General features: G+C 40.8%; 1 protein-coding gene across 5 annotated transcripts in view; it reads left to right on the top strand.

The window, feature by feature from the left end:
• Nucleotides 1–24,166, top strand: part of C2CD3 (C2 domain containing 3 centriole elongation regulator) — a 155,550-nt gene that overhangs the window by 89,089 nt on the left and 42,295 nt on the right. For all 5 annotated transcript variants that reach the window (XR_012094068.1, XM_038005474.2, XM_038005475.2 and 2 more), the window contains 5 exons: nt 4,271–4,539; nt 5,189–5,278; nt 11,762–12,364; nt 16,191–16,538; nt 23,013–23,151. Coding sequence is in view for 4 of the 5 variants with exons in the window: in XM_038005474.2 (XP_037861402.2) it covers nt 4,271–4,539; nt 5,189–5,278; nt 11,762–12,364; nt 16,191–16,538; nt 23,013–23,151 (1,449 nt within the window). In the remaining variant the exon portion in view is untranslated. The remainder of the gene's footprint in view (nt 1–4,270; nt 4,540–5,188; nt 5,279–11,761; nt 12,365–16,190; nt 16,539–23,012; nt 23,152–24,166) is intronic.

Genomic DNA, 24,166 nt, shown 5'->3' with positions numbered 1-24,166 from the left:
CCAACTATCTTTGTGATCTCATCTCCTGCTAGTCTCCCCTCTGCTTACTCCATTCCAGCCATGACTCCCTTGTTGCTTCTGAACACACCAAGCATATTTTCCCCTCAGGGCGTTTGTCTTGCTGTTTTCTCTGCCTGGAACACTATTTCTGTAGAAAAACAGCACGGCTCTCTCCCTTACCTCCTTCAGGTCTTCACTCATACTTCTCTCTGCCTTGAATATTCTTCCTTTTGTCTACTTAACAAACTCCTATTTTCCTTCAAGACTATCTTCCTTTATATCTTTGTACGTGTAGGCAGAGTTGGTGGGTTTTGCTTTGTTAACACCTTGGTTGTAGCACATATTCTGTTTCAAATATTGGCATACATGTATTTTTCTCCCACTAGACTGTGAGTTCCTCTAGTCAGAGACACTGCCTGAGCTCCTCTCCGTCCTTCTAACCTCCTAGCATAATTCTAGCATATAACAGGCACCCAGTAAGAAAGATAACTAGATCAGGCTCCTGCTTCAGCCTGACACCCTTTGAACAAAGAAACAGACAAGTGCTCCCTAACTTTTTCCCTGTTGTAACCGAGGGTCAAACTGTTCACCTGTAACTTTATGGTCTCCAAATAAGAAATTGCATTACTATGTTAGATCTGATGCTGAAGAGCTAAGATACTCAGCGTAGTTAATACTGTTCCTCACTAAATTCTCCACATAGACTTTTTCAGTTGCTGCCCAAGAACATCTTAGTGTTAGTGAAGGTGATGTAAAGACAGGCTGGTTTTAGGTTTTGTTTTTATGTTTGTTTTGGTTTTTGGTGTATTTTTTGTTTGTTTGTTTGTTTAATTTCAGCTTTTTATTTTAGATACAGGGGTACATGTGCAGGTTTGTTATATGGGTATATTGCATGATGCTAAGGTTTGGGGTACAGATCCCATCACCGAGACAGTAAAGCAGTTTTATAATCATGCCACGTCCTTACATTAAAACTTGATGATTTCTCATTGTTGATAGCAGTGATCTCATAATTTTAATTATGCATTCCTATTAATAAAAAAGTAGCATACCTTTTAAATATGTACATATTTATTCATGTATAAATCATCTTCATGTACTGCTATACTCATATACAAAATACCTTCTAAGATATACCATGGAATAGAAAAACTTTAATATATGAGATCACCAATGTAGTTTATCCTATGAACCTCCTAAGTTGTATACAGCCTTCTTTAGGTGTCATTGGTTCATATAATAAGGTCCAACTTCCTTAGCTTGGCATTCAAGCCCCTTCAAAATAAATCTGAGTCTTAAAAGAGGAATAGTAGTTATCAAGATACCCAAAGGGAGTGAAAGTTATTTTGGTGAAAGAGAAGAACATGTGCAAAGGCAGAGAGGCGTGAAACTTACGTATTTGGAGTTCCTCCTGAGTCTCAGATCCAGCTAACATCAGAATTCTTCAATACGGCATTAAATTAACTAGTATTTAATTGGCAGAGAAGGACAGAATTTAGATACTCAGTAGATCTCAGAGAGGGCAGATAACAGGTCAGAAACTCAGTAGTTGCTCTGTCTGAGGACTCATGAGGAAAGTCAGATTGGATGGCAGGCAGTTCATTCTAAATCTCCCATTTGATCTGTGTCATATATTCAAGGAGGGAGAGCAAGAAGTCAGGCCAGTTCTGATACAACTCTCTTCTGGTAGGTTGGGAGAGGTTCGCAGGATGTGAGACAATGCATGGTATAATGGAAACAGAACTGTTCTAGAAATCAGATACTGTGGCTTCTAGTCTCATCCCCATCTCCTACTAGCTGTGTATGATCTTGGGCTGATTTCTTTACTTCCCTGAGCTTCGGTTTCTTCATCTGAAATGGAAATTTTAAATTCCTACCCTGATTTTATAAGGATCAGTATAAAAATTAACAAACATGAAGTAATTTTAAAAACTACGAACTATCGTACAAATATACAGATTTTTCTGATTACTTCCACTTGTATAGATAATTGTGACCTTTATTTGCCAGTAAAATCAGGGAAGTAAGTTTTGCATTGCCACTTACTGAAAAGAATTCTTGGTGTCCTAAACTTACCCCTCTTTTGAATCCTTATGCTGGCATCTATATAGCAGGTGCTGTAAATTAGTCTTCTCTCCTCAAGAAACACCAGCCTCCATCTTACCTGTCAGTGGTCTTCCTGAAAATACATTGTTGGTGCCTATGTAAAGTAGGCACTTCTTATTGACTTGCATTCTTCTAACTCACCTGATCTTTAACTCAGAGTGAATAGAAACTTTCTTGGACATAACCAGTAGTCTTTAAATGCCTTGAAGCTAAGGAATTGAGGCTACTTCACTACTGAATATCCAGCTGAGCCCAAGGCATGACACACAGAGCAGATACCCAGCAAATAACGACTGAATGAGTGAATTCAAACCAGCTTGGGGCCCAAGCCTTTCTGCCATCTCTGAAAGTTCCCTATTGAGAGTCCTTCACTGTCCATAGGCAGGTTCTCTCCTTTGTATATATTATCTAATGTTATCCTTACAACACCCTGTGAGTATTTTATCCTCATTTTTTTTGAGACGGAGTTTCACTCTTGTCACCCAGGCTGGAGTGCAGTGGCGCGATCTCGGCACTGCAACCTCCGCCTCCTAGGTTCAAGCGATTCTCCTGCCTCAGCCTCTGAGTAGCTGGATTAACAGGTACCCGCCACCACGCCCGGCTAATTTTTTGTATTTTTAGTAAAGACGGGGTTTCGCCTTGTTGGGCAGGCTGGTCTCGAACTCCTGACCTCAGGCGATCCACCCACCTCAGCCTCCCAGAGTGCTGGGATTACAGGCATGAGCCACCGCACCCAGTCTGTCCTCATTTTTTAAGCTACTGCTAGCATTCAATTTATTTTCACCCCATTTTTCCTAGGCGTAATATATACTTCATGGTATGCTATTGTATGGATACACATTAATCTTCTGTTAATGATAAATCATCTATTCATGATCATTAATGATAATGAAAAGGAAAAAGGTTTTCTTTTTTTCTTAGAAATGAAATTGCAGTAAGCATCCAGATATATAATATGTATCTTTCATATTTATATACTATCCTTATATTAACCTCATCTTAGTGAAGAGGAAACTGAGACTTAAAGGAGGTTGAATAACTTATTGAGAGTCACACGGTGAGTAAATGGTGGACCCAGGCTTCAAACCCAGATCTGTATAACTCCAAATTACTACTCTCTACTGGTATATATGAAGTACAGTAAGGTTTTAACAGGAAGGAACCCATAAGTCTACTTTAGGGATATCAAGAAATGCTTCAAAAATAGGTGACTTTTTTGCCTAGATGTCAACTTTATCCCCTTGGGGAGTTTAGGGAAAGGGAGTTTGTCCCACACTGTAGCTACACACAAATGACCTGACTGCTCTTTATGAGTGTCATTAAAGGCATGTAGATTCCATTTGTACATCATGGAACATCTGTGCTGAGAAAGAGAAAAGCAGCCCCAGGCTTCTGGGAATTGGGCCGACATTCATAGGTAGACTTTGGTGTTTTCTTGTTGAGCATAAATAATCTTACAGAACATCAGCATCAGACAAGATCACTGTATTACTATGATGAAGTGAGACAAAAACAAGACAGTTCCATCATCATGTCTAAGCACAGACCAAAACAAGGTCACTTATGCAAACCATAGAAACACCCAACATCCTCCTGTCTCGCTAAAATGAGTGACAGTTGCTGCTTCACCAGTTATAGCTTTAGCGTTACTCTAGTATTCCCTCCATCTAGATAAGATTCTTTAAGAAAATCAATCCAGAGCAAAGCCCTGCTCCTTTAAGCCCTCACCCAAATCAGCTAACACAAGCCCAATGTTGATAAGCCCTTTCTGATACTTCTCACTGAGATGTACTGTGGTTCCCCATGGTATATATTTTCCTTAATTGCAATGAGCAGTAAACCCAGCTTGTTCAACTAGAGTTGGTTCCTTCCTTGACTTAAGGGCATTGACAGGACAGTGGGTCGTCCTCAGGGTCACTCTGATGGGCAGATGTTATCCCCCTCCACCCCCATATACATATACCATGATATCTAGATTACTAAGAAAGCCCATTGTGGCACTGCCAAAAGCCTAGATAGCATATAGAAAGAAAAAAAAAAGAAAGCATATAATTGGTTTTATTCTTGGTGGTCTCATAGAAGTAATGAAGTTATTTTCCAGGCAATCAAGCTGATTTCTAATATTACCATGGTATCTTCTCATTTCCACCCCTCTCCTCTACAGGGCTTTGGCTGAACAGGAACCCGCTTTACAGTTTAGTGCCACAGTTGGGGTCAATGCCTCTGTCACCACTCATCTCTCCTTCCTGCCCCAGGGAGAACAGCGCCGAACTCACCCTGTGGCCTGTTCCTTCTGCCCTGAGTTTTCCCATCACGTTGAGTTCACATGTAACTTGGTGACTCAGCACTGTAGTGGAGAGGCCTGTTTCCTAGCAGAGTTGTTGGAGTTTGCAGAAGTTATTTTTGCTGTCTATCATGAAAATACCAAGTCAGGTGAGCACCATATGACTTGTCACAATCAAAATTAAAAGAAGCTACATTTTTAATGGTGTAGCCCTTCCTAGGAGATACATACTGAAGTATTTAGAGGTGAGGAGTCATAATCTCTACAACTTATTTCTGAAAGATAACAGCAAAAAATAAGGATATGTACTAAGTATGTAAGAGAAAGATAGTGTAGAGAGAAATAAAGCAAATGTGTCAGTGTTAATGGGTGTATCCAGATGAAGAGTGTGTAGGAGTTCATTATTGTGTTTTTGCAACTTTTCTATATTCGTGAATTTTTTTCAAAACATTTAATTTAAAAAATGGGCTAGGCACAGTGGCCCACACCTGTACTCCCAGCATTCTGGGAGGCCAAAGCGGGAGGATCAATTGAGCCCAAGAGTTCAAGGGTGCAGTGAGTTATGATGGCACCACTGCATTCCAACCTGCGCGAAAGAGTGAGACCCTGCCAAAAAAAAAAAAAACTGAGGCCATTCAGGCTTTGATTGGGGCATGAGCAAGAGCAAGATAATCTCTAATGTATTTTACAAAACTAAGATTTAGTGCATGTAAGGGGAGGGTTGTGTGGATATACTGTAAACAAGCTCCTTGATGAGTAGACCATCAAATAATTTTTCTTTTTTGCTTGATTTAACAGCCAGTGATATAATCAGTATTGAGTCATGCAAAGAGTATCTGCTTGGAGTAGTAAAAGTTCCAACAAAAGAGCTGCTGATCAAGAGATCTGGTAAGGATCCCAGATTATCACTTTCTGATGCCACCCTTTCCCTTTCACTTCCCTACAAGAGATCATCTCTGTCTCTCTTATAAGATGTTCAAAAGAAAACACAAGCCCTTGGCTGGGCGCGGTGGCTCAAGCCTGTAATCCCAGCACTTTGGGAGGCCGAGACGGGCGGATCACGAGGTCAGGAGATCGAGACCATCCTGGCTAACCCCGTGAAACCCCGTCTCTACTAAAAAATACAAAAAACTAGCCGGGCGAGGCGGTGGGCGCCTATAGTCCCTGCTACTCGGGAGGCTGAGGCAGGAGAATGGCGTGAACCCGGGAGGCGGAGCTTGCAGTGAGCTGAGATCCGGCCACTGTACTCCAGCCTGGGCGACAGAGCGAGACTCCATCTCAAAAAAAAAAAAAAAAAAAAAGAAAACACAAGCCCTTAACACACGCTTCTGAACTTTTTCCAATACCTCAAATGTTTTCTTGAAACTTTTTTTTAGTTTAAAGATCTTTATTTTATTTGCAATCTGGAATACTTCATTTCATAAAATGAAATGTGTTCCAATGTTCCAATGAGCTGAACAGAAGAGGTTAATTTTATAGATGGAGAAAGCCTGAAGAAAGGATAAACACAGGCTGGGCGCGGTGGCTCACGCCTGTAATCCCAGTACTTTGGGAGTCCAAGGCAGGCAGATCACCTGAGGTCAGGAGTTCAAGACCAGCCTGGCTAACATGGTGAAACCCCGTTTCTTTTTTCTATTTTTTTTATTATTATTATTATACTTTAAATTCTAGGGTACACATGCCCAACGTGCAGGTTTTTACATAGGTATACATGTGCCATGTTGGTTTGCTGCAACCATTAACTCGTCATTTACATTACGTATTTCTCCTAATGCTATCCCTCCCCCTAACCCCCAGCCCATGACAGGCTCTGGGGTGTAACGTTCCCTGCCCTGTGTCTAAGTGTTCTCATTGTTCAATTCCCACCTATGAGTGAGAACAGGCAGTGTTTGGTTTTCTGTCCTTGTGGTAGTTTGCTCAGAATGATGGTTTCCAGCTGCATCCATGTCCCTACAAAGGACATGTACTCATCCTTTTCTATGACTGCATAGTACTCCATGGTGTATATGTGCCACATTTTTTTTTTTTTTTTTTTTTTTTGAGCCAGAGTCTCGCTCTGTCTGTCGCCCAGGCTGGAGTGCAGTGGCGCGATCTCGGCTCACTGCAAGCTCCGCTTCCGGGGTTTACGCCATTCTCCTGCCTCAGCCTCCCGAGTAGCTGGGACTACAGTCGCCCGCCACCTCGCCCAGCTAGTTTTTCGTATTTTTTAGTAGAGACGGGGTTTCACCGTGTTCGTCAGGATGGTCTCGATCTCCTGACCTCGTGATCCACCCGTCTGGGCCTCCCAAAGTGCTGGGATTACAGGCTTGAGCCACCGCTCCCGGCCGTGCCACATTTTCTTAATCCAGTCTATCATTGATGGACATTTGGGTTGGTTCCAAGTCTTTGCTATTGTGAATAGTGCCGCAATAAACATACATATGCATGTGTCTTTATAGTGCATGATTTATAATCCTTTGGGTATATACCCAGTAATGGGATCGCTGGGTCAAATGGTAATTCTAGTTCTAGATCCTTGAGGAATCGCCACACTGTCTTCCACAGTGGTTGAACTAGTTTACGTTCCCACCAACAGTGTAAAAGCGTTCCTATTTCTCCACATCCTCTCCAGTGTCTGTTGTCTCCTGACTTTTTAATGATCGCCATTCTAACTCGTGTGAGATGGTATCTCATTGTGGTTTTGATTTGCGTTTCTCTGATGAACAGTGATGATGAGCATTTTTTCATGTGTCTGTTGGCTGCGTAAATGTCTTCTTTTGAGAAGTGTCTGTTCATATCCTTCGCCCACTTTTTGATGGGGTTGTTTTTTTCTTGTAAATTTGTTTAAGTTCTTTGTAGATTCTGGATATTAGTCCTTTGTCATATGGGTAGATTGCAAAAATTTTCTTCCATTCTGTGGGTTGCCTTTTCACTCTAATGGTAGGTTTTTTTGCTGTGCAGAAGCTCTTTAGTTTAATTAGATCCCATTTGTCTATTTTGGCTTTTGTTGCCACTGATTTTGGTGTTTTAGTCATGGAGTCCTTGCCCATGCCTATGTCCTGAATGGTATTGCCTATGTTTACTTCTAGGGTTTTTATGGTTTTAGGTCTAACATTTAAGTTTCTAATCCATCTTGAATTAATTTTTGTATGAGGTGTAAGGAAGGATCCAGTTTCAGCTTTCTACATATGGCTAGCCAGTTTTCCCAGCACCATTTATTAAATAGGAAATCCTTTCCCCATTTCTTGTTTTTGTCAGATTTGTCAAAGATCAGATGGTTGTAGATGTGTGATGTTATTTCTGAGGCCTCTGTTCTGTTCCATTGGTCTATATATCTGTTTTGGTACCAGTACCATGCTGTTTGGGTTACTGTAGCTTTGTAGTATAGTTTGAAGTCAGGTAGCATGATGCCTCCAGCTTTGTTCTTTTTGCTTAGGATTGTCTTGGCAATGTGGGCTCTTTTTTTGGTTCCATATGAACTTTAAAGTCATTTTTTCCAATTCTGTGAAGAAAGTCATTGGTAGCTTATGGGGATGGCATTGAATCTATAAATTACCTTGGGCAGTATGGCCATTTTCATGATATTGATTCTTCCTATCCATGAACATGGAATGTTCTTGCATTTGTTTAGTGTCCTCTTTTATTTCGTTGAGCAGTGGTTTGTAGTTCTCCTTGAAGAAGTCCTTCATATCCCTTGTAAGTTGGATTCCTAGGTATTTTATTCCCTTGCGAGGGTGGGCAGGTGGCGAATCCAGCAGCACATCAAAAAGCTTATCCACCACAATCAAGTTGGCTTCATCCCTGGGATGCAAGACTGGTTCAACATATGCAAATCAATAAACATAATCCATCCCATAAGCAGAACCAATGACAAAAACCACATGATTATCTCAATAGATGCAGAAAAGGCCTTTGACAAAATTCAACAGCCCTTCATGCTAAAAACTCTCAATAAACTATTGATGGAACATATCTCAAAATATAGGAGCTATTTATGATAAACCCACAGCCAATATCATACTGAATGGGCAAGAACTGGAAGCATTCCCTTTGAAAACTAGCACAAGACAGGGATGCCCTCTCTCACCACTCCTATTCAACATTGTGTTGGAAGTTCTGGCCAGGGCAATCAGGCAAGAGAAAGAAAGAAAGGATATTCAGTTAGGAAAAGAGGAAGTCAAATTGTCCCTGTTTGCAGATGAAATGATTGTATATTTAGAAAACCCCATTGTCTCAGCCCAAAATCTCCTTAAGCTGATAAGCAACTTCAGCAAAGTCTCAGGATACAAAATCAATGTTCAAAAATCACAAGCATTCTTATACACCAATTACAGACAAACAGAGAGCCAAATCATGAGTGAACTCCGTTTCTTGAAACATTTTAAATCTTCTCCTAATCATTTTGAAGGTCTTCTAATAAAACAAAGAAACTCAAGGCATTATACTATCATCTTTCCCTAAGAAAGATGATGATGATGATGAAGAATATGGCAATATCCATTATATTATATAGCACTTTGTAAAATATTTTCTCAGATCTTGTTTGAGCTTCACAGTAACCCTGACAAGTAAGGATATAGGATCTTATTATTTTCATTTGTCAGATGAGAAAACTTAGAGAGATTAAGTGGTTTGCCAAAACCACATACCTAGTGAGTGGCAGGACCTGAAATGAAATCCAGATTCACTCATTATTTTTCCCTATTTTTTCTCTCACTGTAGAAGGAATAAGGATATAGGATAAATGCCCCCCAAAGTAGACACAACCACCAAGGCAGTCTGGAAATACTGATCCCATCCTACTTACTAGTAACTGGGTGACTTTGACCAAGTGATTTGACCTCTCTGAGCCCCCATTTTCTTATCTTGTGGGATGGATACAGTTAATCCTGATAAGTCTATAAGGTAGGAACTCATTAAATTGGTTATATAAAGTACCTGACACATAGTAGGTGTGCAATAAGTATAGGTTTTCCTTCTGTTGTCCATCTTCCTGCCTAGGATTGTGTAATCTAGTTTGCAGAATTCTGTCACACATCTCCCAGTTTTTTCATGAGTTAATATTTGAGCACTACCCTAATAAACAGGTACTGTGTATGTGCCTGCCGGACAGAAGTCTGCACAAGTTGATATGGGATTCAAAACTCCCTTCTGTCACTTATTGTTTGTGATCTAAATAAAGTTACTTCATCTCTCAGATCCATAGTTCCCTCCTCTGTAGATATGGAAATAGTAATATCTATTTCACAAGATTATTAAAGCGTTTAATGAAATCTTACATGTGAAAAATCTTGGCACAGGGCTGGGCACATAGGACACCTCAATTTCCTTCCTTCTATAACTTAGCTACAGTTTGGGAGAGAACAAGCACCATCTGGGAAATCACATCTCTGTGAATTAAAATTAATCCCTTGGATATATACCTTTTAGATAATTAAGGATATATCATTTGTCTTTGTATTCAGCATATTCTAAAGTGAGCACTCTATTTTGTTTTTCCCTACCTATACCCTCAATTATAGAATCGCAGAGCTAAAGTAACCATCTAATAATCTATGCAGTTCTTAAACACTGAAATGGCATGAAATTTTGTGTCTACATGTATTTGTTTATTTTCGGGGGCATAATAGCTTTCATTTGAGTCAAAAGGGTCTGTGACCAAAAAAATGTTAAGAACCATTAAGCTGTGGGGAAACATAATCATAGAACCAAAGCCCTAGGCTCTTAGGCTATCAAGCTGAAAAAGAGCCTTAGAGATCAAAATTTTCAGCCTCCTCATTTCACAGAGAAAAACTAAGAAGGCCCAGAAAAGCTAAATACCTGTGCAAAAGTCATCAAACCTTAAGTAATCTTCAGCAAATTAATCTCCTAAATCTTCTCATTTGTAAAATACACTCAGTAAAACATTTCTTAGAAAATTGCTGTGAATATTATCATTCCGCAATCTGTTTTATATAGTGCCAAAATCCAAAAGACCCTGAAAATAAAGTTTTTTAACTCATTGAGGAGCCAAATCTGACCTCAGCTGATACGAGACTTAGGCAACTGCCTATTTATGTAAACTTTTATTAAAACACACTGTGCCCATTAATTTACAAATTGTCTGTGGCCACTTTATTACCACAGTAGCCCAGCTGAGTGACTGCGGCAGAGACCATATGGCCCAAAAAGCCTAAAGTATTTACTATCTGTGGGCCCTGATATATAATATTATATAATATTCAGTTTATGTACTCTATTACCTTTCTAAAACCTGAAAAATTCTAAATTCAGAAATAAATCTGGCCTTAAAGTTTTCAGATAAGATAGTGTGAACCTATACTAGGTGCAATGTAGACTTTAGAGCCAGCTAGACCTGGAGTCAAATTCTGGCTCTCTTACTTGGTAGCAGTAATAAGGTGGACAGGTCTCTGAGCTTCCACTTTCTCACCTGTAAAATAAGGATTATTATCCCATTTAGTCCTCAGAACTTCTCAGGGTTATCAGAGGAATTAAATGAAATAATATCTGTAAAGGGCTAGCAGAATTTCTGACACATACTAGATGTTTAATAAAGAGTAGTTTTTGGCCAGGTGCAGTGGCTCACTCCTGTAATCCCAAAACCTTGGGAAACCAAGGTGCAAGTATCACTTGAGGCCATGAGTTCAAGACCAGCCTGGGTATCACAACACAACCCTATCTCTACAAAAAACAAAAAAACAAAAAACAAACAAAAAAAAACAAGCACAAACCTTTTTTTGGAAAATGGCCAGGCGTGGTAGCACACACATATAGTCCTATGTTCTCGGGAGGCTGAGGCAGGAGAATGACTTGAGCCCAGGAGTTCAAAGTTACAGGTAACACTGCACTCCAGCCTGGGCGATAGAGAAAGATTTTGAAATCTAGCACCTGGTCCTTGGTATGTGTTCTCTAAATGCCGATTCCCTTGGTAGAAGACTTGAGTCTAGACCCCAGATCTCTTTTGACCCTGGCCTTTTCTATTGTACTCATAGTACTATAAACATTTCACACTTTTAAAGCACTTCTCTCTCAAAGCTCTTTCTAAACCATTATCTCATTGGATAATCATAACAACTTTGGGAGACAGCACTAGCCTCAGTTTTCCCATTTGTGAGCTAAGGAAACCAAATCTGAGAGAAATTAATGGCTTGTTCATAATAAACCACTAGATCTAGCCATAGCCAAAGAGAACTCACATCTTCCAACTCCTAGCCTTTGTTCTAATCTCATTACCTCTCAGTGGTCAGATGAACACAAACTCTGATTCACTGGGGTATGTTTTCTGTTCTGTCTTGAGCCAGGGTGATGGGATACTGTGGGGTGGAGAGTAACTAACTTGTTTTTTGTTTACTTTTAAGACTATAATTGAGAATCTTTCTTTTCTCCCATAAGGGATCACAGGATGGTATCCTATCATTTTACCAGAAGATGGGGGCCTACCTCATGGCTTGGAGCTCATGCAGAAGATCGTGGGTGGTCTGGAGCTTTCAGTTTCCTTCACGCATCGTGGAGACAGAGAGCGGGTCTTGGAAGCTGCTGAGCTATTGGGCTGGAGCTTTGAGAACAGCCTGAAAGATTTTGTCAGAATGGATGAAGGGGAGCCAGCCACTGTCACCATCTCCACCCCAAGGCTGTGGCTGCCCATCCATTGCGTGCTGCTTGCTGGCCACAACCATATTCATAAGAATACATATTGCTACCTTCGCTACAAGTTCTATGATCATGAAGCCTTTTGGACCCCTCTCAAGAAACCCAAGGAATCTGTAAACAAAAAGCAGATTATCGTCACTTTCAAGGCATCCAAAAGAGCAGAAGTCACCAGGGGCCCATCACTGCTTTGGTACTTCAGGGAGGAGAGGCTAGAGATCCAAGTGTGGCAAGCTTATGGCAATGATAGTGTGGAGAGACCCCATCAGACAGACAGCTGGATTGGCTCAGCCTATGTGGACCTGGCCAGACTTGGGGAGAGGTCAGCGAGGACACTAACTGTCAGTGGTAAGTGAGGAGCCCAATTCAACTCTTGTAGTTTGAGCACCTGCTCTGTGTCAAACACTATGCGTGACACTCTGTCAGACTTGACCCTCCCAGACTTTACTTGACCCTCCCAGCAATCCTGTGAGATAGCTATTATACCCATTTTATATTCATTAAAAAGAAGGCTGAGAGAGATTGAGTTACCTGCCCAGGGTCACAGACTAGTAAGTTTTCCTTCCATTATTGCACACGGAAAGATTAATAATAATTTAGTAGTGCTTCTTGTAACTAAGGAGATTGTATATATGTGTGTGTGTGTGTGTATGTGTGTGTGTGTGTATATATAATATTATATATATATGTTCTGGGGTACACGTGCAGAATGTGCAGTTTTGTTACATAGGTATACACATGCCCTGGTGGTTTGCTGCACCAATCAACCCGTCAACTACATTAGGTGTTTTTCCTAATGCTATCCCTCCCCTAGCCCCCCACCCACTAACAGGCCCTGGTGTGTGATGTTCCCCTCCATGTGTCCATGTGTTCTCATTGTTCACCTCCCACTTATAAGTGAGAACATGCAGTGTTTGGTTTTCTGTTCTTGTTTGCTGAGAATGATGGTTTCCAGCTTCATCCCTGTCCCTGCAAAGGACATGAACTCATCCCTAAAGAGATTGTTTTTAAAGTTCTACTGCCTGCTTAAGAAAGAGTGTTATCTAATTCTAGTACTGTGGTGGGGTCAACGTAGGTCGAAGAATTGGCTGTGAATTTCGTACCATTAGGGTGCATCCAAACTCATCAGATTTTTGCATTTAACATAGTGCTTAGAACATTGTTAACACTTATGAAATAATGAGTGAATTTAGGGAACTACTTGTAACCACATATATAAGAGCCTATCTGATCATCTAGAATGCTAGTTTATTAATTATATTGAAAAGCATACCTACTGAGGGGACCAGGATATTCTTCCTTTCTGGTCACCACATCTTGAAACCATAAAGAAAATCTATATGGTAATAAACTAGTTGACAGAGCAAAAAAGAAAAGGGTAACATTTTGCAGGTGGCATTTTTGTACTGGGTGCTTTTCTTTCAAACATTTGCTTGGTACTTGATCCATATGCTTGGACCTGGGAATTCAAAGATGAGTAAGAACTAGTTCCTGCCGGGCGCGGTGGCTCAAGCCTGTAATCCCAGCACTTTGGGAGGCCGAGACGGGTGGATCACGAGGTCAAGAGATCGAGACCATCCTGGCTAACACAGTGAAACCCCGTCTCTACTAAAAAATACAAAAAACTAGCCGGGCGAGGTGGCGGGCGCCTATAGTCCCAGCTACTCGGGAGGCTGAGGCAGGAGAATGGCGTGAACCCGGGAGGCGGAGCTTGCAGTGAGCCGAGATCCGGTCACTGCACTCCAGCCCGGGCGACAGAGCAAGACTCCGTCTCAAAAAAAAAAAAAAAAAAAAAAAAAAAGAACTAGTTCCTGAACTTAAAGAGTTTACGGTCTAATCGGGGAATACAATAGTAAGTAAATAATTACAGTGAGGCATGAGAACTATGAAAAAGGTATTCTTGGTGCTATGGGAATGCAGGGACACAACATCTCTAAGGATAGCATCTCAGTGAAAGTGATACTTGACCTGAGTTTCAAAGGATGTAGGTATAAGTCAAGGAAAGGGGGAAAGAAAGGTGTTCTAAAGAAGGGAACAGCATGGGTGAAAGTACAGGAGAATGAAGCAGTTTGATAGATTTTGGGGACTATAGTAATTTCGGACAGCTGCATCTTAGGATACATAGATTTGGAAGTGATTAGAGATGAAGCTCGGGAGGTAGGCAGGAGTACTGTGTTGAAAGCCTTCTCTTCTCAGCTGAAGTTTGGACTTTTTCCTGAGAGTTATGGAAAATTAGTACAATGGTTTCTGAATACAAGAGGAGTGTATAGCTTTGCATTTAGAAAAATAAAGCTAGTGACTGTAGTTAAGATGAATTAGAGGTAGCCAGAGTAGATTCTTTACAAATATGATCTTTATTCAGCTTAATATTGCAGTCCAGTTAGTTGTTATTTCCCCAACTCTACAGTCGAAGAAACTGAGTCATGACCCTTTGTTAGCCCTATTAGCCCTGTGCTCAGACCCTATTGTTGAGTGGGTGGCCCAGGCTAGAGGAGAACTGAGTGTATCTAGGTGATCATCCCAAATTCTCTGGTTCTTTCTGGACCTAACAGGTATAAATCTGGCTCTGTTGAGCACATCACATGCCATGTCCTCTGTTTTATCTGGGCAGGCCTAGAGTCCCTTCAAAGGGACTACAGAAAATGTCCTTGAAGTAAACCAAGTTCACTTGAACTAAAGTTTATAAAAACAGGCTTTTAGCTTCATTCTGCTGAAGAAAGTAGGTTTAGGACACTGAATTTAGATCTAAGTATAGGAACTCAGACACAAATACCTCTTTTTATTGAGTGCTACCAAAGGTAATATTTAGCTTTTCAGATCATCCATTTCCCTCATACTTCTCCATATCCCTCTTGTCTGAGCTTTTTATTCTCTTGTACACAGGTCTTATACAAGGCATGTCATTTGATGTGTTTGTTGAATGAATCAAGCCATCCATCCAACCTTACTTCCATGTTTTGTTAATTTTCTCAAGGATAAGGATTTAACTGTGTTGCTTTTGGGTGTCTTCCCACCTGTAATGACCTGCCCTTATTTTCCTTTGATAATCATAATAATTTACACATTGCTTTGAGAAGAAAACTGGTTATCTAAAACAGGAAAGGTTTCATATTATTACCATCTATGAATCAGTTAACTCCATTTTCCTGAATTGAAATGAGTCTAATGAAGCAAACTTTGAGATTCAGAAGGAACTATTAGTACCTTCTGTTTTATGAATCTCATTTTAATATTCAGCAAGTTGGTAAAATTCAAATCTCTGGGCTTAAATGTGCCACTTACTGAAAGAGTGATGTTGGCAGTTTATTTAACTCCTCTGAGATTCTGGCATATGAAAAACACCCAACAAATATTAACTCCCTTATACTTCTTTCTGGTCTCCACTTACCTCCTACTTCCCCTCCACCCCCGAAAATATTTCCAGAACCCTAGTGAAACATAGCTAAATTGAGTGTCAAGACAGCTTCCCGATAGGGAGAAGGTCTAAAAACAGGAGCCCATGAGACACGAGGAAGAGAAAATAGGCCACTCTTGATTTCATCAAATCTCAGACTTCTTTAAGTCTTATTGCCTCTCAGCGCATGAATCCCTTCCACAACAGCTCTGCCTGGTAGTCATTTGGCTTTGGCTTTAAATCAGAGATCTTACTACTTTCATTACTTGGGTTTTTTGTTTGTTTGTTTGTTTTATTTTGTTTTGTTTTTTGAGACAGAGTCTTGCTCTGTCACCCAGTCTGGAGTGCAGTGGCACAATCATGGCTCACTGCATCCTCAACCTCTTGGGCTCAAGTGATCCTCCCACCTCAGCCTCCTGAGTAGCTGGGACTGCAGACACACACCACCATGCTCAGCTAATTTTTGTGTTTTTTGTAGAGATAGGGTTTTACCATGTTGCCCAGACTCTTGAACTCCTAGACTCAAGCAGTTCGCCCACTTCAGTCTCCAAAGTGCCAGGATTACAGGTGTGAGCCACCACACTCAGCCTACTTTTCATTATTGAAGATAGTTAGGGCAGGGTAAAAGTTTTCTTGTTTTCTACCAGCTTCATAGTTTCTTTTGCAAATTGATGTATTGGGGTTTGTAGACCTTTCAAAGGAGAAAGGACCACAGCACCCTCAGTGAGTATTTCCTTGGTTCCTGCTTGACTAGCCTTATTCTTCTCCATCCTCTTTTAGGTGTGTATCCTCTGTTTGGACGAAATGCTTCCAACCTCTCAGGAGCTGCCTTGCGAGTTCATGTGGTTCTTTCTTCTCTTTCCTCACACCTTGAGCCCACTCATGAGCTGGACTCCATGGACTGCAGCAGCCACAGTGAGTCTGAGCAACTCCCCAGAAGAAATGATGAGGTCCAACTCTCTCCACCGGAAGAAGTCTCCTGCCACCAGAAGTCTCCTGCCTCCACTCAGGTCCCCTGCAGCAGCACCACAGCTGAAGTCTGCCTGACCCAGGAGGGCCCTGCTGAGTTGGATGGAACATTTGCAGTCAGCATCCTAGTAGAAAGAGCAATGCACTTGAGCTTGAAAGGTATGCTCTCCTCACCTATCCAGGAGCATATGTCTAACTCTTCAGGGTGTGCTCCTTTCTTCACAAGTCTTTCAAATCATGGCAGGATCTGTTCATTATCTTAACTGATAAATATTTTTTTCTCAATCCTAAAGGTTTAAGCAACATGAAAGCTTTTCTGAACTTGTTGCATATCATAAATTCCCCAGTCCAGCCACCTGAGTATCAACCTAGATAGATACTTCTCTTTTCCTTATCCACCATCAGATCATCAGACCCCTAACTTGTTCTCTCTTAAATTTCTCACAGAGTTCTTTCTGTTTAGCCAGGTCAAAGCAAGCATATGGTAGACATCTGACTTTCAGATGTCACTGTTGTATCCTGATTTCCACCCTGCAGTGATAAGCCCATGTAGTCCTTCCTCCCACAACATTTATGTGTCAGTCAGACACTGTGCTGAGTATAGAGTATAGACCTATAGTATAGAGACCTGCCCATCGTCTCTTTGAGTACAGACCTGCCCACCTGGCTCTGCAGAGCACATTAACTATGTAACTTCAGGTCATTTTACCTAGAGGCTAAATAACAAGTGATTTACAGGTCTGCAACTCGTGCCAGAAATGTGAGAGGTATTATGTCTCATATTCATGAAACAGGAGGACATTATGTTTGCTTTGCTGCATCATGAAGATCACAGTGCTGGGATAAACAAACAACACACAGTCCCTGTCCCCAAGGAACAGACAGCCTAATGGAGAGATATATTAACATTTTTGGTACAGAGGAATAAACAATATGAAAGAGGAAAGCTGTGGGAGGGTGGATGTGGTGGTATAGGAAAACTTTGAGAACACAGAGGGAGTTTTTTTGCTAATGGAGTGGTCAGGCCTCAAAGTATGGGTGTCACTTTAGTCTACTCTTGAAGGAGGAGGAGCAAGTTTGCTGAATGAAAGAGGAAAAAGGCATTCTAATGAGAAGAAATAGCATGGTCAAAAGCTTGGTACTATAAGAGAATGGGACATTGGCCAAAAAAAGGTCATTAAATGTGAGTAAAAAGTAGTGAGAAATGGGGCTGGAAAGACTAATTAGGCTACATGGGCAGCATTTTGTATGCTATATGACTGACACTGCAGGTGAGATGAAACCAACAAAGCCTTAATCTGTGGAGAGACAAGGTCATATTTGTTGACCAGACATGAAATCTTGGTGGCAATATGAAAAAGATACTGGATAAAACTGAAAGCAGCAGTCACTGAGAGGGCCATCACATTAGTTCAAGTTCTGAAGCCTAAAGAAGCAAGGTAGGCAGCAAGAATGCAGAATAGGCTACAGAAACGTTCTCGTAGGAGACCATGATTCTACAATCTGTACTTCTGACTTTCCTCTTGCCTTAACAGTGTTCTCAGAGTGTCTGTCCCTTTTATGCCTTGGAAGCTCTTTCTTAAGGAAGGAAATGAATGGTTCTTTCGTGCAAACCTTTATGCAGAGGATTAACAAACAGCCCCGAATTTGGAGCTTTGCCTTTAGCAAAGCTTAATTCTGAAGCAGCTCTGAAATGGTCTGTGGTCACCACTGTAGTCTTGGTTCTGAAAATAAAAGAACTTCTTGGATACTTTTGTAAGAAAAAGCTCTGAGGAACCTTCTGTTAAGATCAGCTTCAATACTCTTAAGATTTGTATACTTATGTTAGACAAAACAGGTGTTTCTAGCCCTGTTTTACAAATGAGACAAGTAAGGAACAGAGAGGTAAAATAATTTGAAGTAGCATAAGTTATACTGAGTAAAAAACAAAATCAGATTCAATATTATCAACTTTTAGAGGCATTCTTTAGCCCATCCAGGCAGAGTTCAGGGCCCCTCTGGGTCCCATGTGTTTTTAGCATAGTCTTTATCTTCTTGGGTTGTAATTATCTGTCTGTGCCTGTCTCCCACAGATCAAGAATTCTTAAATGGCATAACTGGTTGACCTCAAGTCTTCTTAACTGTTCTCAATGTGCATCCCAACCCTGTGGAGGGGTGTAGCAGCCTTCTTTTGGGCTGCTTCCAAAAGTATTTCAGAACTTGACCTTTTTCAGAATGTAAACAGGCCCAGATGAATTTCCACCTACAAGAGGAGAGCCAGAGAAACCTGATACACCTGCTCTCCCAAGCTGATTTCTTTTTCACCCACCTATTTGGCTAAAAGGAATGTGTCTGTTCAAGACTAAATAAGGAACTATCTTCTTCCTAAGTCAAAATAGTTTTATTTCAAGGCCTTTAGCAAATAGTAGCTTTCAAAATAAACTGGAGGATGGCCGGGCGCAGTGGCTTACACCTGTAATCCCAGCACTTTGGGAGGCTGAGGCCGGGAGATCACTTGAGATCAGGAGTTCAAAACCAGCCTGGCCAACATGACGAAACCCTATCTCTACTAAAAATACAAAAATTAGCTGAGCACAAGCCCCAATTCCAGCTATTCAGGAGGCTGAGGCAGGAGAATCACTTGAACCCAGGAGGCGGAGGTTGCAGTGCGCCAAGATCGTGCCACTGCACTCCAGCCTGGGCAACAGAGTGAATGTGACTCCATCTCAAAAAATAAATAAATAAACAAACAAATAAAACCGGAGGGACAGGGGGTATTGCCATAAGAGACAGATGTGAGCAAGATTGATATATATCTAGAATTAGAATTTTACTGTGGAAAGTGGTTTGAGAGCCCTTACTTCTGATGAGAAAACTGAGGCCCAGGGAGCCAGAATGAAGTGGTGTATCCAGTATGTCACACTAAAGCAACGGCAGAGCGTATATTGGAACCTAGGTGTCCTGCCTCTAGGAACAGTGATTGGTCCTCTCTGCTGATCTTTCTCAGAGCCTTCTTGAGAAGATGTTGCTATCCTCTGTGAGTATGTACTGCAAGCAGACAAGGCAACTCTTCTCTCTAACCCTGGGCAACTATCTGTAGACAAAGGGCAGTGGGGAGTCAGCAACCCTTTAATAAGGGCCTTGGGACTACTCTGTGCATTCAAAGAGCTCTCAGTCTAGTGAGGGAAACACAGATTATTATAGAATATTTGAGAGTTGCTGTGGTAGAGCCAGGTTATCTCTTCCTAGTTGTGAGGATTTATGACATTTTATTGAAATAAATCAGTTGAAGCTTAAGACCAAAAAGGAAAATGGGAGAAAGAATGAGAGATGAAAGCTATATCAGGCAGAGGAAACAGAACCCACTCCAGCCATTTTAAGCAGAGAGAAGTTTAATATAGAATATTAAGGTACTTTAAGTCATTAGAAGGTCTAGAGGAGTGGGCTTTAGGCTAAACTTTCAGGAGGGAACCACTAAATCTTTTAAGTTCAGAATGCAGTGCCAAAACTGAAATCTGAGAATCAGAAGCGCTTGTCATCGCCATTGCCACAGGGCCTCTCTCCACCCAGGGGCCAAATGCTAGATCAGAAAACACAATGTCTCTACATCATCATCCTTGTTATTAGCAAAAGCAAAAGGAAAAGGAAGATGTTCTCTGCCTCCCGCCTTCCAGATCTTTTGTGAGGGCATCTGATTGGCAGAGGCCAATTTGCATCCATACCCTAGCTGCAAAAGAGTCCAAGAAATGTAGCTTTTAACCCTTCCAATCTGTACAATAGAGGAATACAATGCAATAAAAGTAGGCGGGAGTAGATGCTCAGCAAGTCAATCCGCGTAAATACTGTTCAGTTTCACTAAAACTTTTAAGAAGATAGCTCACTGGGTACTACTATTTTATTAAACTTTCCCTGTTCTTTCAAAAATATGCTTGTAACTCCTACTGCTTTCCTTGATTAGCCTTACAAAAAGTTTTTTTTAATAGCTTGTAAACTGGTTTGGCCAAGTTGTAGCCAGAGGTTGTTTTGTTTTGTTGTTTTGCTCCTCATAGAGTTCTTCTCTATATCTTTAATGCTTTCCCTGTTCTAAGGCTCCTCTGCTTCTTGGTTCAGCCTTTTTCCAGGTCCTGCTTTGTTGGCAACTAGCACATGCCTCAGTTCTCTCCTGCTTTGTGGACGCCACTAGATCTTCCTTCCAAGGCTAGCATCTCTCTTCAGTTCTCCCTCCCAAGCCTCCTCACAAAATCTCCATTCTCTTTTCTCTTCCCATCACCCAGTTTCTTTCTTTATTAATTATTTCCAGTACAAATGACTGAAAAAGTAATGTCATCTGGTCTGGTTTTGTGCCCTGGGTGCTAGAAGTCACAAGATTAAATAATAAGCATGTCAATTTTTTAACAAAGATTTGGGAACAGAAATGCTGTTTTTCATTTATACATTTCAGATACAAATACAGTTGTATTATGGAATATAATATAAAACCTTCATGAATTTCTAAAATAAAAGACAAGCCTACTAGATGTTATGCTTATTATAGTTGTTTCAAGGCAACAGGGACTCCTGCACTTCAGAGTTTAATGTTTATTCTTCTCTGAATCATTGTTACTTTGGTGAGAAAGTTTGAAAAGAATTGGTCTAATGGAAATTCTTTAGTTTGAGGAAAACATATCAAAGCAAAGCTATAGCTACTTTTCTTCCCCTGAAAGAAATTTTAAGTTGGAAGCTCTGAGGGTATAAAGTTCAGTGATTCCACCTAGAGAGGCTTGTCAGAGTAGATGGTACTAGAACCTATCTTTTAAAGACTACTTGCTAAATGTTAAACTGCATGTGGAGAGGAATAAAATCAGCAGTTCCTGAGTGTTAATTTGTTCATCAGAATGCTTTCTGTCCAGAGGCACAGACTGAGGCCCCTGGAGGAGTACTTCCTGAAAGGAGCAGCGAGATAGAGAAAAGGGTGGAGCCTCAAAGATGAACTTCACCTACCAGGACAAGTGGGAGTATGGATTTGGAGAATTCTTGAGCTAGACAATTAGAAAGAAGACAACCCAGTTAGAATACACATACAGAATCTGTTCCCTGGAGCATGTCGACTATGTTTAGGACATACTTCTATTCCTTTCTGCTCTGCTCATCTCTTTTCCTTCATCTGTAATCCTGACATTCATAGCATTTTAGAGCTGAAAGTGATCTCATGAAATATATAGTCTATGTTTTGTAAAGTGTCTATTACTCAGTGCTGTCCAAAAGAGCTTTCTACTATGATGGAAATGTTCTGTGGGTTCAGTGTCCAGTATGGTAGCCACTAGCCCCATGTGGCTATTGAGCACTTGAAATATGGCTAGTGCAACCAAGGAAGTAAATTTTTTATCTTTAGTCTTAATGAATTTAAAGGTGAATAGCCACACGTGGCTCGTGGCTTATCTTCCTGTACAGCTCAGTTAGACTATCTAGTATCATCAGCCATCTGCATTTTACACTGTCTTAAGACAGAATAACTTGACCAAGTCTCCCACATTGGAAACCTGATCTTGTAAAAATTAACATTAGGTATTCTCACCAGCACCAAGTATTTTACATTTGTTAACCCCATAGTAGAGGCAATATAGGAGACAGTTTAGAGCATGGACTCTGGAGCCAGAATGCTTGAATTGGACTCTCAGTTCTACTATTTAATAAATATGTGACCAACTAATTTAATTTTTCAGTACCCTAATTTTTAGAAATCTGTATGATAGAAATAATAATGATAGAAATCTATATGATAGAAATAATCTATATGATAGAAATAGCTATCTTACAGGGTTGTTGTAAGGATTAAATGAGTTTATATATATGAAGTACGTAGAACAGTGCCTGGCACACAGTAAGTGATATGTAAGTGTTACTTACTCTTAGTATTTGTCTTAATTCTTACAATATCTTTGGAAGTGTAAGTATAATATGCCCGGTTTTACAGTTGAAGAAGCTATGGCCTAGATACTTCTTGCCCAAAATCACATAGCACATTTATGGCAGAGCTGATATTTGGTCATCTGACTCTTAGGTGCAGGACTCCTTGTAGTTCTATCTTATCTTTTGCCTCTCAACACAGTATTTTCCATCTTCCCACAAAGTACAGGACATGAGAAAAGTCACTTCTTTTTGGGGAATATTTATGAACTGAGTCTTAAAAAGACAGGGTAGTAGCAGAAAGGTCACCGAAACATTTCATCCATTGATTGATTGATTGATTGATTGATTGATTGACATGGTCTCACTCTGTCCCCCAGACTGGAGTACAGTGGTGCAGTCTCAGCTCACTGCAGCCTCTGCCTCCCAGACTCAAGAGATCCTCTCACCTCCTGAGTAGCTGGGACTACAGGCATGTGCCACCATGCTTGGTTAATTTTTTTTTATATACCTGGGATCTCACTGTATTGCCCAGGCTGGTCTTGAATTCCTGCGCTCAAGCTGTCCTCCTACCTTGGCCTCCCAATGTGCTGGGATTACAGGCTTGAGCCACCACACCCAGCCTGAAAACATTTCAGACACAGGGGGATAGCTTGAGCAAAGACCCCTTAGGTAGAAGAGGGCCAGGAATAGTCCTGCTTGTGCCTGTATAATCTGAGGCTTCTTGCGTACCCTAAAGTACAGTCACTCCACTGTATTCTATTTCAGGGAGCCCCTTGACAGAGCGGAAAGTATCGATACCCAGTTGTTGTGTATCCTTTGCAACAGCCGATGAATCATCTCCTGTATACACCCAAGTGGTTGAAAACACAGATTCCCCCATCTGGAATTTTCAACAGCAGTCAAGGTTTGTGTTATCTGTTTGTTCATCAGCCTTCCAGAATCTGCTTTTTGTTCTAGGACACAAAGTCAGAGCAAGGAATATAACCAACGCGATTTTTGAGCAGACCTGGAAAATGCTTTTGTTATCCCAGCAATTATTTAATCCTAGTGTTTATGAATTCACAGAAAGCAGTGGTTTAAAGGTTTTGTTTTAGTGTTTTTAACTCTTCTCAGTATGCTCAAAAATTATTCAGTGAGAGGACCTCTCTGTTTTAGGCACTTGGAATTAAAGATGATTAAGATACCCCATGCAATTGAGGAGTTCATGGTCTTACCTGGGAAAAAATATCAATAACAAATTACCATCAAGCTGGGTGTGGTAACACATGCCTATAATCCCAGCTACTGGGGGAGGGGAGGAGTGGCAATGTGGGATGGTAGAGCTAAGGTGGGAGGATCACTTGAGCCCAGGAGTTCGAGACCAGCCTGGGCAATATAGTAAGATGCTGTCTAAAAAAAAAAAAAAAAATACAATAAAGAGAAATAAGAAGGGGATGCTGGTAGAGCTCAGAAAAAAAGATTATTTAGGACAACCTAGAAGTTCAGGGAAGGCTTCATAAATAAGATACCTCAGCTAAATATTGAAGAATGTATATAAGTTATCCAGGTGAATAAGAGTTGGAAAGATATTCCGAACAAAGAGAACTAATCTCAGAAAATGCTGTGGATTTTCATCCTTGGAAAAGACTTCTGGTGTAGTGGAAAGACCCTGGGCATTTGAACCAGAGACACTTGGCCTCCAACTCCATCTCTGTAATTTACTGACTGTGTGGTCAAGTTACGTAACATCTGTGAGCCACAGATTCCTCTGTAAAGTGAGGGTCATTTTTATAAGGTCATTATGAGGTCCAAATTAGATGACATTTAGGGCCTTATGGTACAAAGCAGGTATACAACAAATGTTAGGTCTCCTTTGGGAGGCTCAAAAATAGGAGGTAAAGTCCTGTCAGGCACTGTGCAGTGCCACTCAGATTTTATTA

This window comes from Chlorocebus sabaeus, chromosome 1 (assembly GCF_047675955.1).
Source record: "Chlorocebus sabaeus isolate Y175 chromosome 1, mChlSab1.0.hap1, whole genome shotgun sequence".
Lineage (NCBI taxonomy): Eukaryota > Metazoa > Chordata > Mammalia > Primates > Cercopithecidae > Chlorocebus > Chlorocebus sabaeus.
This window is presented reverse-complemented; position numbering and strand designations above follow the sequence as displayed.